Source organism: Populus euphratica, unplaced genomic scaffold (assembly GCF_000495115.2).
Source record: "Populus euphratica unplaced genomic scaffold, PopEup_1.0 scaffold41.1, whole genome shotgun sequence".
Classification (NCBI taxonomy): Eukaryota; Viridiplantae; Streptophyta; class Magnoliopsida; order Malpighiales; family Salicaceae; genus Populus; species Populus euphratica.
The window spans coordinates 1,086,342-1,103,123 of record NW_011499868.1 but is presented as its reverse complement, the minus strand read 5'-3'; the positions used below and the strand labels follow the sequence as shown (position 1 = coordinate 1,103,123).

The 16,782-nt window shown below is 28.4% G+C and overlaps 1 protein-coding gene across 1 annotated transcript; it reads right to left on the bottom strand.

Annotated features, from left to right (window-relative positions):
* Positions 1 to 14,706: 14,706 nt before the first annotated feature.
* LOC105126593 (probable DNA-3-methyladenine glycosylase 2) lies at positions 14,707 to 15,912 on the bottom strand. The gene has a single exon (XM_011027501.1). It carries the CDS (start codon positions 15,848 to 15,850, stop codon positions 14,918 to 14,920), a length of 933 nt encoding a protein of 310 aa, XP_011025803.1. The 5' UTR covers positions 15,851 to 15,912; the 3' UTR covers positions 14,707 to 14,917.
* Between the last annotated feature and the right edge of the window lie 870 nt (positions 15,913 to 16,782).

Genomic DNA, 16,782 nt, shown 5'->3' with positions numbered 1-16,782 from the left:
GCAGGATTACGAGGAAAGATTGTTAAAGTTGTATGCAAACGAGAAATTAATTTATGTTTAGAACTTTATTAAAAGTTCAAAATAATATTTAATAATAATAGAAAAATAAATCAGAGATTAATTCTTTTTATTTACAACTCTAAAAATGAGAGATTTAATATTAAAACTAATATTTTTAAGACTTTTGAAAAGATAAGATGAAGATCATGAAGGTAATATAGAATAAAAAAAAAAGTTATCTCTTTCAAAAAGATATGTGAATTCAAATTAAATGCTGTAATTAAAATTAATTGAAGTAGAGAACTGATTCCAAATTTTTTTAAGAAAAAACACTTGCAATATTAATCATTCAGCGTTATATTATTCTTTAAGCATACCTTAATGTGAAAACTACCAGAAAATTGCTAAACGCCCACAGAATAATCTGCTTACGTTTAAGCTATAATTAATGACCAATGGTTGGAAAGAAGACAACGTGAGCTTCTTAATCTTTATAAATTAGTGCTTTGTTTGTATTATCTGGCCAGCAATTTAATGGTTGGACAGCCTATCTTGTGAGTGTATGGAGGAGCAATTCCCGAGTGATTAATTATTAAACTATAGGAGTTAAAATATCAGTGATTAATCATGCTAATTGAAGAACTTGTCATCTCTTCAATTTATGCACTCACGTATACTTGGCCGTGTTTCGAAGTTGGCAAAATCCCAGCCAAGTGTTTTTTATTTTAATTTTTTTATATTAATACATTAAAATTATCAAAACAATATTAATTGAATATTCTTTTCATTACAAATAATGAGCTGACAAGCCAAGAATATTGTGCTAATTAATTAAGCTGTCATGTGCAATTCATGGACTTCTCTTCTGTAATGGGTAAATTCTACAATACTGCCTTCCAATAATAAGGAATTACACTTGAAAGATCATTTTACAGGGTTGAAAGGTTTGCTTCTTCTTCTTTTCTTTTTTTAATTTTGTGAGTTTTAATTTTAAATCTATAATTCGAATCCGAGATATTCATTCATAAAATTGTTAGAGAATGACATTTAATATTAACTAGTTGATGTGGATGTTGGTTTAAGATATTTTTTATAATAATTTCTAAACTTCATTATTAATCATTACTATTATTACTAATATTATTATTTTTTACCAAAACAAAAACTCACTATACTATGCATTTAGGGACGAATTATATAATATAGTCGCGAAATGTAAATGATTTTATGAGTGGAATCGGTAGCCATTAGCAGTGGATATACAGCAGAATATTTCAGTAAGCTTGTTACATAATTTGATGGAAATTAAGGGAGAGAAAGACACTGAATTCTGCAAGAAGCTACTATAGTGTATGATTTGACAATGCATGAGATATGCAAATTTTTCGATTTTTGCATCTCATCCTTTGCAATTTAATAGGCCACCTAACTAGGCCAATGTGTTAGAAAAATATATATTTGGGACCAATACATTACTGAAAGTGCAAAAGCGTCACAAAAGTTTTCTTGTTATTATATTATTGAAAAGTTCAGTGGACCTCTTCTAGTTGAAATATGTTCTGTCACCATAAAGTCGATTTCCAAGATATTATTAGATTTTACTCTCTTGTGGAACTACGCATATTGCGGGAAGGTAAAGATTTTTTTTTTTGTCATATTTACTTGGTGAAAAATAGTTTTAGAAAGAGAATTTTAAAAAAATAAATTATTTTTTAATATTTAATAGTGTAATAAAAAATAAATTAAAAAATATTTTTTAGTATTTGATCATATTATATAAAATGAGCTGAAAAATAAATTTTTAATATATTATTTTTTCAAGTCTATTAAAATAACAAGGAATAAATATTATAAATTAAAAAGTTGAATGAGATTAAAATTGAAAAAAAAAAAATTTATAAATTAGATCAAATAAAATAAATAATAATTAAAATAATAGAGATCAAATTTAAAAAATAAAAAAATTAAAAGATGAAGATATTAAAATAATAACAATTAACATTTCATAAATTATTTTAAATAAAATAAGTAACAATCAAAAGAATGAAGATCAAATGTGATAAATAAAAAATTTTAATTAAAAAATAATAGTGAAAAAGCAAATAATAATTATAAAAATAAGCACAAAAGTTAATATAAAAATTAAATTATAAAGAATGACATTGGAAAATAAATATTCAAAATAAAATATATATAGCAATCAAAAGTTTGATAACCAAATTTGATATAATCAACAAATAATATAATATTTTTAAATTTTTAACAGTTTTCAAAAAATATTTTCCACCAAAAAAAAAACACGTTTCTAAAAACCGAGCCAAAATTTTCTTTTATCGGAGGGTATTTTCTATTAACCAACTTTTATAATGACGTAATTTTTTATAAATTACTTTCCATTAAATAAACACACTCAAATCATCTAAAAAAATATACAGGTTTAGGTATTGTTATTAAAATTAAAAATTCAATTATTTTAAATTTTGTTTTTCATCAAGATAATTTTTCTATTAAAGTATTTCTCCTTTTATTCTAGCAAATGCAATATTTTTTATTGAAATAATTGATCCTTTTTAAAATATATATTTTATATAATTGTATATATTTCATGAGCAATTAAAAATTACAAAAATAATAGATATGATAATAAAATCATATTTAAAAAGATTGTTTTTGAAAATTTTCAATATAAAAATAAGGGTCTTCTTTGGTTCACTCGGTCGTTTATGTTCATTTCGTATGATATTTTTAAGGCAAACCAAGAAGGTTCTTGTTTTTTTTTATATATATATATATAAAAAGGCTACTAAACCCATTTTCTTAATTTTCCATAGAAACTTTATTTAAAATAAATAAGAAATTCAAAGATAGAAATCAGAAAACTAACATTTTTGAAAAAAAACACAACCTTAGTGGTTTCTAGCACATATATGCTTGCATTATTCAAATTATTAAAATTAAGTTAAGCATTCTTTTAACAAATACTTATTTTAAAGTCTTTGAATGAACTATTAAGAGAACAGTTACTAAAGTAAATACAATTCTACGAAAATATAAAGAAGCTACATTGTTAAAACACCATATGTTTTGAATTCAATTTATGAAAAAAATAATATAAATTTTGTCAAAATAAAAGTTCAATATTTTTTTAGCTGGCAACCAAAAAAAATATTTATAATGATATCAAAGAATTAATTTAATTAAAAATTTAAATGATTAGGTAATATCTTAAGATAAAATTTATATTATTCCTCAACATACCTTTTTAAGTAAAAATCTTTTAAACTTTAAATTTGCACAAACTCACATTATATGTATTTAATTTTTATCAAATAAATAAAAATAATAAAATTTAAACTTGTGACCTCCTGGTCAGAGACGGAACTAAAAAATAAAATTAAAAGGGATCAAAATATTAGTTGTTTCATTATTTAGATTAAAAATATAAATATTGTTAAGAAAAGAGTTGGAAAAAAATTGCATGGGTCGGAGCCTCTGCTAACCTCTCTTTGCCCCCACTTCTATGCTTAGTTATCAAGATTCTAATATCATATTAATAAACTAATTTAACATAAAATTTTAAGTTATTATATAAAATATCAAAATGTAATTTATATTATTTTTTAATATATATATCTCAATTTTTATATTCCATATAGAAGAATAACAATGTATTAACCAAAAAATAAAAAACTATATTCTAAATTAAATAAATTATTTTTTTATATGAAGATTATCTTGAGCTAGCTTGTACGTATCAAACTGGGCCCTCCGCTTTAAATTTATTCTACAGCCTAACCATCAGTGAATAAAGAAAGTCAAATTTAAAACCATATAAAAAAACATATTTCTTAGTCTTCATCTCTATCTACTATTATTTAAAATTGAATAAATCTAACAACTGGTTTGACAATTAGTACCAGGAGAAATTCCATTTCAATTTTCAAAGGATTTTATTTTTCTAACCATCTGGAGTCTGCACACTGTACTCTCTCTACGTTGAATGATTACAAGACTGTGTTCTTTTTTAGTAATCATTTAGTTTTTATAAAAACTATTTCAATGTATTTGATTTTGAAAGATTAACCTGTGATTATCCATCGATTCATCAAGAGAGATGAGAGGCTGACAAATCAAATTTCATGCACTTCTTATATGCCAACCCTAATTAGAGATTTCAGAAGAACCAAACACACAACGAATTCCATTAACACTGAAGACGTCCAATATATATATATATATATATACACAGAGAGAGAGAGAGAGAGAGAGAGAGAGAGAGAGTTGTTAGAGAGAGAGAGAGAGAGAGAGGCGCCCCTAGCCATGGCTATCCTGGAAATTGCAAGACAGAGGACAGAGAGAGGATGGCCTTTCCCTCACAAGAGTCAAGACAAGCAAATCTAACTGGGGATTTATGGGCTCCTTCAAGTCACATCACAAACTGCACGCTTGTGGAATACATGTGTCCTTTGCAGCACTGCTGGAATCCAACAAAAAGCTTATGCGATGCCCGCGGAAATGGAATGCCCCTCCAAAATTATTCATTATTTTTATTGAGATAAATTTAATTATTACATATATGATTTTATTAATCTAACTTTTTTTTATAAAAAAAATTCTTATTGAAATCTCGCTCCCTATATTAAACTTCTACCACCGCCACTATATGCAAGGCTAACGTGTTAAATAAAGAAATCATATACAATTGTAGGAAGAATTAATCTCTCAAAATCAAAGAAAAAAACTAAAAAGGCAGTAAATATCATCCTCAACCCCCTCACTCTCTTTATATACTTCTATTATTGCAAATAGAGGGTGGATCTAGAATTTTACGAGTGAGAAGAGACAAGATGAAGGCACGAACTTCAAAATAAAGAAAATTGAGGCTGTGTGATTTCTTTATTCAATGCTAAGGATAGACATGGTGTATATCCTAAAGTATCAGATAAACTCTTTAGCTATTACAATTATTATAGCTATCGTTGTTATTGAAAGTCTTTAATAATATGTAGTTAATTTGTTTCTAAGTTAAATCATACTAGAAAAAAGTTTTAAAAGAAAACAACCTCTAGCTCTTTGCTTTCAACATAGCTTTTGAAGTTTTGCCTAGTATATATATAGGATTGAGATGTATGATATTAAAAAAAAATTTAAAAAAAATCTTAACGAGAGAAAAGAAGAAGATGAAGAAGAACTAGATGAGATGAAACGTAAGAATCGGCAGTCAAATCAAGGTCTTGTTTTTGCGTGGAGATAATATACTCATGGTTAATCATGTGCATGGCAAATGACTAGGCTCCCCCCCCCCCCCCCAAAGTTGAGAAAATAATATAATTTGTTAAAAAACAGCTATTAGAAATCATATTGTTGAAGAATTGCTATTCAAAATAATAGTTCACATAAAAACTATAAAAATTATGATTTAAAATCACAATTTTGATGCAATGGCATTAAAAATAGTAGTTTTTTAGCAACAACAATTCAGAATAGTGATTTCATAATAAATCTATGATTCTAAATTGCATTTATAATATATTCATAAACACTTCTCTTTTTTTTCTATTTATGAGAGGAAAAAAAACTCTAGAAACAAAAAAAAACTTAAATAAAACAACTTTTAATCTCTCAAAACACCATCAAATTTTCTACCAAAACACTATAATATATTGTTTTGTTGCAAACTATCAGCCCAAGCTTTTGTGTCCAATCTCTTCACCCCCGGTGAAACTGCCACTTACAAATCACAAAATCAAGGTAAAACATTAAAATTGTCTATTAATTTGATGTGTTTAGTTATTGAAATGATAAATTTTGTATCTTCATTTAACTAGATATTTATGTTGTGTTTGATAATTAGATAATTTTTGTTTTTGAATGTTGTAATTGCGTGTTCTTAATATAATTAATGGGATTTATCAAATCAATCATGCTTGAATTAAATAAATTAGAGTTTAAATTGATAATTGAGTTAGTTGTCTTAGCTAATTATATTGTTTGATTGATATAAATTTGATTTTAATTGATGCAAGTTTGCCTTGGATTTTTTAAAAAATTATCTTAATTGTAGATTTTGTTCAATTGAGATCATTTTCTTTTTATTTAATATTCACTTGTTGTGATTTATTTTTTAATTGTAAAAATTGTTCAATTGATTAGTTGTGAAAATTATTGTAATTGAGCTTTTAAAATTAATTATTATTTTATTGCTATTATTATGGTCTAGAAAATAACAATTTGTGTTTATATTGAATTGTGGGATAATTTTTTTTATAAAATGAGTATTATTCTTTTACAAAATATGTCCGATGTCTCATTCTATCATATAAAAGTCACATCTCTCACACATCACTGACCATTTTTCAGTAAGGGGATCTTAAGCCTCGACACCATTATAAAAAAGGTTACAGACCTTCCAGGGCTACAAACCACCTATTTCTCAATGAATTTTTTTTTTCAATTGAGGGCTTTCGTGCCTCATTCTATTTTAGAGAGGTCATATACCTTTCATATTTAGTGTGACCACTCTTCAAGAGATGAACTTAGTTTTTCTAATGTAATAAAACCACCCTCCATGTATATGTCTCATCTGCTTCTTATAAATCTTTCCAATGTGTATCATCAAGATCACCCTTTTTAGGTTTCGCTTAGTCATATAAAAAATTTTCTAAGTATGAGTGACTTTAGGGGTCACCCTTTTTGGATTCCTCTCAACCTTTTAGAATATTTTCTAAGTATATGTTTATTCTCTATTAGTTTCTATCATCCATTTAAAGTTTTTTTAAAGCATGAGATTTTTGTTCATAAATTTCCTATGATCATTTAGATAAATATTCTAAGTATGAAGTTTTTTATATCTCATCTCACTTTTCTAAAAATTTTTCTAAGTATGAGTTTCTTTATAGTTCCCCTTAATATACTTAATTTTATTTTCAAACATAGTGCACACCCCTATACATAGGCTCTCTAGTTTATTACCCGAGATTTTAACCCCTCTTTTTATATAAATAAAATTTGATGAGCTCGTCATGATAACCTAGTATTTTTACAAGTCCTTATAAATTAATACAGATCTGGAGAGCTATTGATGCATCTAAATAAAATAGACTTAAAATTTTCTTTTAAAAATGGCTCAAAAAACACCCTTTAGACTTGGGTTTAGTAGCCAAAGCCCAATATATAGCAAGGGGTCCAAGAAGAGTGGGCTTGGGCATGGTAGCCCGAGCCCAACTCACTAAAAGGCATGGGCTCAAGGAAAAAGCCTGAGCCTATGCAGTGTGTGTTGTCATGCCTAGCATGGTCGTGACATACCTAATAGGTTGGGCTTACACACCCAACACTCATGTGAGTTTGGCTTCTATTCTTGGGCCTAACATGCTCGGGTTTGAGAGCACAGCCCTAGCCCAATATGTCTGGGTCCAGGTAGTGCATTCGAATCTATTTTTCAAATCTAATGAGCTCGAGCCCAAAATCTGTCATGGATTTTTTTTAAAAAAACCCCATGCTGGTCATTTAGCATTCTATATTAATTCAATACATATTATTTTGAGTAGAATACAACTTAAATTACATTTAAGCCCTTTCTATCTATAAAAAGATGAGATTCATGGGCTATAAATATATTATGAATTCTTTAAGTCAAAGTTTCATAACCTCTTTATTTTTAATATTTTTAGCATACATATTTTCAGAATCTATTTATCTATCTAAAATATTATTGTATTATTTCTCCCTACAAAGTTATTGACTTTACCATCTAAAAGTCCTCACTTCTATCATAGCAGATCTTTTATAGATACCAGCTACTGGTTATTTAGTTTATCAGGCACCACTTGCACGTACCACAATTACTACTCACTTAGGTTATCAAGCATCATTTGTTATTACCATAACTACTAGTTACATTGGTTTATCAGGCATCGCCTGTTACCACAATAGCTGCTCATCACTTAGATTACCAGGTATTGTCTATTACTACCATAGTTACCAGTCACCTGACTTATCAAACATTACTTGCTATTACTTATTAACTATCTGAACTTTCCATAACCAAATACCTTGACTACGAAAAATAGATGAGATTAGTTGAATTAAGAGATTAGTTAATTACCCTACATATCAATTTTATTTTTAAATATCTTGGTTTTCAAGAATCATCAATCAATTATAAATTTTATGTTTAGTAATAGATTGCAATAAAAAAGTTTTTTTTTATTAATTTATAAAGGATTAATGATGAACACTTTCGGTTGTGATGGACACTCTCGTCACAAAGTTTCGGTGTGACTAGAAATTATGTCAATAAGAAAATCTTTTATTTTAGAAAAAAAAGTACATCAGAAATTACCATCTTTTTTCAATAGTATGACATGACTTCTATAAGAAGAAAGCAAAAATTTAAAGGTGAGATCCTTTTGCCGACGGTCTATGATGCTTAAATTAGCTGTAAAGAAAGTTGGTGTCAATCAAGAATATTGGTCAAGAATTTCAGGATGGAATAAATTCTCTAATTAAGGTTTTGTTAACTGGGAAACTTTCTTATAAATTATAGACTGAGATTATTTGTTTTTATATTTTAAAAGAGTGTTTTAAAAAAATAATATTTTTATTTTAAATTAATATTTTTTAGTATTTTAATTCATTTTAATGTGTTGATATTAAAAATAAATTTAAAAAATAAAAAATATATTATTCTAATATATTTTCAAATAAAAAATAATTTAAAAAATAAGTAAAATTACGACTAACCAAACATGCCATATTATTTTAGTACGTAAATAAATGTTATAGAGGGATCATAAGTGTGAGTTCTTGTATTTTTTTATAATAAAATAAAATCTTATGTCCATATTATGAATGAGTGACATTCCAAAGAATAAATGTAATAGACAACCTCCAGAGTTTTTTCAAGATATGCTTTATTCCAATTTTCTCACTTTGAATTTTAAGGATTAATATTAAAAAAATTAATAAAGTTATTTTAATATGTCACGTCAATATGTAAAGTATGTCCTTAAAATAATTTTTTTAAAAAGACTAGTTTCTGTTGATGCATAAACTAGTTCAATAATATCATTTATCATTAAATAAAAATTTTAATATAAAAAAAGATTAGAGAATTATTTGGAACTAATAAATGACCCCATCGAACTGAAAAAAATATATATCATAATAGTAATGTAACCTGACGGCAGTTGGACTAGCCAATTAATATTTTGCGCGTACGAATTTAAAGCGTAATCAATGTTATTGTGAGCATATAATTAATATTTTTCAAAACCACTCATAAAATACCAGGTTTACCCTATTGAAACCCTATCGGACTAAAAGAACTTTAAAATGATGCTGTCCAAATATTAAAAAAAAAAACAAATTCATGTATGAATATAAAAAAATGATCAGGTCATTAAAAGCTTTAATAACTTCGTTAAATCCAGCCTAATAAATTAACCTTGAAATATATTAACTCGAATTCTTAACTACACAAGCTTTATATAAAAATGTACTGGAGATATTTTAGAATAATCTAATTAATTTGAAAAATTTAAAGGTAATTTAGATAATTGATAAAAATATGGTTTAATTTTAAAAAAATATAAAAATAATATTTTTTAATATTAAGATAAATATATATTAGATTGTTTCAGTCCACTCAAATTAACATATTAAATTGAGTAATGAATATAATCACAATGAGATAATCTAGTTGAGTTATTTGTTTCTTTCTTTTGCTTGCCCTTCTTTGCTCTCTGTTAGTTCTTTGTTTGTTCTTTATTAGGCTCAAGTGGGTTGCAATTCAAGACTAAATTAAAACAAGAGGGTTTATCTTCAAGTGGATGAAATTCATGAAAAAAATAATTGGAGAATTAAAAACTTAAAATGAAAAAAAAAGAAAAAGAAAGAGAAGTATAGTACGTGACATGCCAACATATGAAAAAAATTGTTATATTGGTAAGGCATGTGTTGTTTCCTCCAAGCCTCGATGATAGTCTTTTTTAGTGTCATTGAAATTGTTCCAGTGAGGGCTTCCTCTCTTACAAGATTGTGCATGTCAAAGATGGAGCTTTAGTGTGACTCCAATAATCAGTTTTTCTTTTTTTTCTTCTAGCCTTGATTTTCACATTTAATTTCTTCTTATATCCCTTTTTTTTTTATTTACATGGGTGTCCGGACCAGCTTGCACGCACCATGACTAATCCCACAGCCCACTAAACACCCTACAAACCCAGTAGGCATGTAAGGCACCGCGAGAATGACAGGCGTGCACATGAGGACTCGAACCCAGGTGCAGTGGAAGGAAACAAACCCTTTCCACCACTAGACCAAGACCCTCGATGCCTTCTTATATCCCTTTTTAAGATGATAAGTGGTTGTATTTTTTCTCAAGTTTTAATTGTTATTCTTTTATTTCAAATCATTTAAAAATAAAAATTTAAATAATTTTTTTGTAAAATCAAGCAACAAATCAATAACATATTGTTTAGATTTTATAAGAACCCTCACATCAAGTTTATTTATCAATTTTAATTCCAAATAAATTTCATATGAAAATATATATAAAAATAAATTACACGGTTTGAATCCACAAGAAAATTGAATGAGAAGCAACATCAATTAAAATCAGGAATAGTTTTTTCTTCTTCTCAATGACTGTTTTGATTGTACGAGCCCAGTAGTCTCCGATGAGCGTCCCTCTTCAAGCGAATATGCTGGAAAGAGTAGGCCCCGAGTTGCTCATCCATTTCACCTTTATTTCGTGCGATCCAACTCTTACTAGATTTTGGTGTATTGCAGCTTCAAAAATTTAATTTAAAAACTAAGGATAAATGGCGTGGTATATATGTCCTTATCTAATAAGATGAATTTTCGATTTATCCTTATACTTTGAATTGAGTTAATTTTATCGTTGTAAAATAATTGAGTTTTCAAATATCTATCATTCTATTAATTATCCTCTTTCCTCCAAATTAATATAATTAATCAGTTATAAAAATGAGTTGATATTATATAAAAAGCGGCATCCCCAGTGGAGGAAGAGGAGGGAGAGAGAGATTGGAGGAGAGGGGGTTACGAAGAGGGAAGGAGGTCTAGTCTTTGTGGTATGTTTTTGTCTATGAGGTTAAAACAATTGTTTTGGTGGCCTTTTGGAGTGATTTGATGGCCGGAATAGCGAAGTCCCGATGACGCATAGCTATGAAAACGGTCCTAATTAATCCAGAGACTTGTTATGTTTTTAAGATAAAATAAAATAAAAACAATAGAGAGTGCTGTAAATCAAAATATATATATCAATAGCTTAAGGATTCTGTATACGTTGTTTTAGCCAACATGAAGACTAAACTTTTCCTTTGATTGGGTTTTAGACGAAGAATTTAAACACAAAAGCCTCTTTTATACGAGTCAAATTAAGCCTGGATTCTTTTCTTTATCTCAATATGTGCTACGATGAGTTAATGAAGGAAGAAAATGAAACTGATGAGCATGAACGTATTGTTCTCCCATGGCACCGACAGTGGGAAAGAAATATTCTTTTGCGATAATATACATACATACATACATACATACATACATCCATCCATCAAGCAATATATCTTGCTTGATGGATGTAACAGCATGCAGTTTTTCAATCACAGAAGAATGCATGCTTCCAGTTTGATGGGTGTATTCTAAATGCTGAATGACTTGTTCATTAGGGCATTTTATGGTAGCTGATCATATCTCCAGCAGCTCATCTTCTATTTGTTCTTCCATTCTCCACATCAATATCTTCTGAAATATACGCGTTTGTTTTTTTTAAGAGTTAGATCTGGAGTAGAGACAAAATACTCGTGCATTTATGTAACAATTTAATATAGTGTTCGATATGTTAAATAATATTTATTAGTGAATTTGATTCGTGGCTCAAGTTTTGTTTTATATTGATTTTTTAATTAGATTTTAAAATAATAATAATAATTATTATTATTTGTAACTACAAGCCAATTGCTTTGTATTTGCATGTAGGACAAGGAAAGTATGTTGATCTGTACATTAGTTTGCTATCAATAAAATTATAGTAAGACACTGAAAATTCTCTAATATTTTTGACAAATGGATAGCTGATATGTCATGCCGTTGCAATATTGTGAAGCCACATGACGGGATTTAACATTTGGATTGCTGAAGTGATTTCTATGAAATCGATTTTTCCTTTATTATTAAACTAAGTACGTAGTCGTGAAATTAATTATACAAATATGAGATATTGTGCAGCTATTATTGCTGTAAAAATCATGTTTATGAGTCTTAATTAAAAGCAAAAGATGAGAAAGAGAAATTGCATAAAATTAAATAAGATATTTTGTTAAATAACTATCTTATCTTGAAATATAAACTTTTAAATGATATCTCATAATATAATTTATATAATTTTTTAATACACTCTTTTGTATAATAAATTTTTAAATTTGAAATGTGTACAAACTCATAATAATTTATATTTATTTTTTAAAATAAAATAAAAGTATTAAAATTTAAATTCATGACTATTTAATCAAAAAAAATTTGATATTATGTTAAAGAATTATTTCAACTCAAAAATTTAAATTTTTATAAGAAAACTCAAGATATACTTTATATAATTGTCTAATAAATCTGTACGTAAAAGATATATAATTACATAAATATAGGATATTGAGATGCTTTTAATTATAATAATAATAAAAAAAAGAGGTTGTTTGTGAAGCTTGCTAGCAAAGAAACAGAAAGCAAAGTATGAGTTTTGAAAAATTAAGATCTTAGAAATAAAAAAAAAACATAAGGTCAAAGAAATTTCGGATTTTAAATTTAAACTTGGACGTAAAGGAATGAGAAAATAAAATAAAAATTCTTATGGGAGCCATATCCCACATGAATCTAATTAAAATAAAAATTATTTTTACATATTTTCAATTAAGATGCACTTTTAAAAAGAATATTATACAAAGAATTATTAAATACATACTTCATATATAGTTCTAAAAAAGGATTAAGAAGATAAGTATGACAAAATCCAAGGATTTCTTTATTCCATGGAAGGAAAGGAATTGTGGAACTGTCATATTAGTTAGAGAACCTCCTGACATTAATTTGAAAATAACCAAGCTTGTAAGATAAGTTAGATTTAATCCAATTAAAATATCTCATTAATTACTTGACATTTATGCAAATTATTCTTTTTGTTTGAATAATAAATTTTCTTAAGTTATTAAGAGTATTTGTAAAATAATATCAACATCTGCTTAAGTGGTTAAAACTGTATTCTTGAAAAGCAACCCGGATACATTAGAATTGTGGTGCTAAAACCCGACCCGTAGAAGTGCCTTGCTAATTGAGGAGCTTTGATTGATTTCTTTTGTCATAGATTAACCTCCGTTTCCTTTGGGAATGCAATTCAATTTATTTTTTAAAGTATTTTTTAATTATTTTTTATTAAAAAATATTAAATTTAATATTTTTTAAATATTTTTTAATAATTTTAATGTGTTAATATAGAAATTTAAAAAAATCTAAAAATATTTCATATTAATATTTTTATAAAAACAGTATTTTCTAGGACATTGAGTGGATCATTGGGATGGAACAACGGTTATTATTTTTCAAAGTATTTTTATTTAAAAATTCCTAGGAAATTGAGTGGACCGGTGGGTCGCTGGGATGGAACAACAGTTATTATTTTTTAAAATATTTTTATTTAAAAATATATTAAAATAATATTTTTTATTTTTTAAAGTTTATTTTTAAAATGAATATATTAAAATAATATAAAAATAATATAAAAAAATTATTTTAAAGTAAAAAAATTAATTTTTTTTTTAAATACAATTAAATTATATTTACAAACACCATCTTAATATAGCATGGCCTTGTATTTGGGTCATAAAAAAATGTTTTGATGTCTGCGAAACAACATGGGCTTCAAGTCAGCATAGAGAGGACCTCTACCCAAGTTTCTTTATGAAAAAACGCATGCTGACCTTAGCATAGTTTAAGGTGGTTTCAACTCTCAAACAGACTGATCTGGTCTTGTAAACAGAGACGGTGCAAAGGTTTTCAAAAACAAAAATCTTAAGCAATGAATAAAAATCTCAACCCAAGAACATCTTTATGCCCAGCACAAACTCGCATTATTCCAACAACATACCCACACAGAATTCCGTTCTACTTTAACCCACCTATGAGCTGTAGCAGTACCAGCGATTGTCCTGAAGGGCATGCAGCCAATTTTATTCAATAAACGACTCATAAATTGATGTAATATTTCTGACATTGTACTTTTCCTCATCCAATTTACACAGACCAATCCCAAACTTCCAAGAAAAACTCAAATATGAAGTCTGAAGAAAAGAGGAGATCACATTAATGGAGTAAATAAGCAAGCCAGCCCTCTGGTCCAAAACCAATCGTGTGACTTCAAGCATGCTAAAGTACGATTTGACATGGCCACAGGACAAACGCCACCATATACTAAGCTTCAAGCACAACAATGCTTCTGTATACATTTAAATGCACAGTTTCAAGATTCAGGTCTCGCTTCATTTGGTTCAACAATCTCTGGCAAGAAAATGCAGTCTCCAGAAAGTTAATACACAGAAACAGAATTTGATCCATTCTGCATCAATATTCATCATACGAAGTGTAAATTAACCTATAATGAAAAAGCTAAATATAATTTAGGTAGTTGAGAGCCACCAATGTCAGAGCAGAAATTCACAAATTTTCATTTATTAAGCAGAGATAACCCACTGGTTGCATACAGATTTACATTGTCCAAATTGAAGGTTCGATACATCAAACTCTAAAGCATCCAGCACAAACTGAAAAAACAGGCCTAATTTAATTAAAGCATACAACAGCAATACCTCATCAAAACGCCAATACCAAGACCCCGAAATACCAACTCATCTTATGCTTTTTTAGCTGCTTTATTCGCCAAAGCCTTAGCTTCCATTAACCTCCACATATACCACGACCCAACTGACCTATAAGGCTTCCATTTCTCACAAATCTGCTCCATCTCCAATGCCTGAGGCAAATCCTTCAACCCATACAAACTTTGCACCCCTTTTCTCACACCAAGATCACCAACAGGCAAAATATCCGGTCTGTGCAACGAAAATAGCATAAACATATGCACAGACCAAACCCCAATTCCCTTAACTTCAGTCAACCTATTCAATAACATATCATCATTCATTTCAAGAATTGAGGAGTCAGATAAAGACCCATTTCGATATTTCTCTGCTAAGTCATGTAAATAACTCGCTTTTCGACCAGAAACCCCGATTTCTCTGAGTTTGGGAGCAGATAATGAGAGTACAGTATCTGGGTTTACTTGAGATTCTCCGTCACAGAGAGTGAGAAAACGTGTGTAGATTGATTTGGCTGCGTTTGTTGCTAGTTGTTGAAAAAGGATGGATTTTGTTAAAGAAAGAAACGGTGAGGTACAAGGATTCAGTGCTGGTGGTTCATGGCTGTTTAATAGAGGTGCAAGGAGAGAATCTGATTTGCTTAAATGATCAAGTGCCAGTTCTATCTCGCCTTTGTGAGATAAGGGTTTGAGAGGGGGGGTGGAAGTGGAGGTTATAGCGGTGGTAGTGGTGGTTGTTTTGTTGGTTGAAAGTTTTCTGATTTTTCTTGATTGAAATGAGATTTTGGAGGCGGTGGTGGTGGTGGTGGTGGTGGTGGACAGTGGAGGAGAAGAGGGTTCGTGGAGAGGTAGAGAGTGGGATCGGGTAACGGGTTTGCCCATTTGAGAGTTGACGGGATTGTTCTGGGGAGGCGGTTGCAGCGGCGGTGGCGTGTGTGTGTGTGTTAAAGCGGAGACCGAGATGTTCATGTCCAAAGGGTTTTAGAGGTGGGAACGTTGACCACTGCTCGCTTCTTGATTCTCAGGAGGCAAGTTAGAAAGGGTCATTGTAATAATAATTATTTTTTATAAATATATTAAAATATTTTTTTATTTTTAATATTATCATATTAAAATAATTTTAAAATTAAAAAAAAATAAAAAAAAATAAATTTTGATCTATATGGTGGCTTTTGCTTTGCCGTTGGAATTGGATTAAGAAAATTGTTGATTATCAATTGATGTTGATATTAGTTGAGTTTTTTTTTAATTTAATAATTATATCTGAAGTAGACAAGTTATTCAGTTGAATCGTTCTTAGAAATTAAAACGTAATTGAATGAATACTTTATTTCTTCGTGGATTTCTCACGGCAGCAAATGGGATATCACTCTCTTTATATACTTCTATTATTGCAAATAGAGGGTGGATCTAGAATTTTACGAGTGAGAAGAGACAAGATGAAGGCACGAACTTCAAAATAAAGAAAATTGAGGCTGTGTGATTTCTTTATTCAATGCTAAGGATAGACATGGTGTATATCCTAAAGTATCAGATAAACTCTTTAGCTATTACAATTATTATAGCTATCGTTGTTATTGAAAGTCTTTAATAATATGTAGTTAATTTGTTTCTAAGTTAAATCATACTAGAAAAAAGTTTTAAAAGAAAACAACCTCTAGCTCTTTGCTTTCAACATAGCTTTTGAAGTTTTGCCTAGTATATATATAGGATTGAGATGTATGATATTAAAAAAAAATTTAAAAAAAATCTTAACGAGAGAAAAGAAGAAGATGAAGAAGAACTAGATGAGATGAAACGTAAGAATCGGCAGTCAAATCAAGGTCTTGTTTTTGCGTGGAGATAATATACTCATGGTTAATCATGTGCATGGCAAATGACTAGGCTCCCCCCCCCCCTTT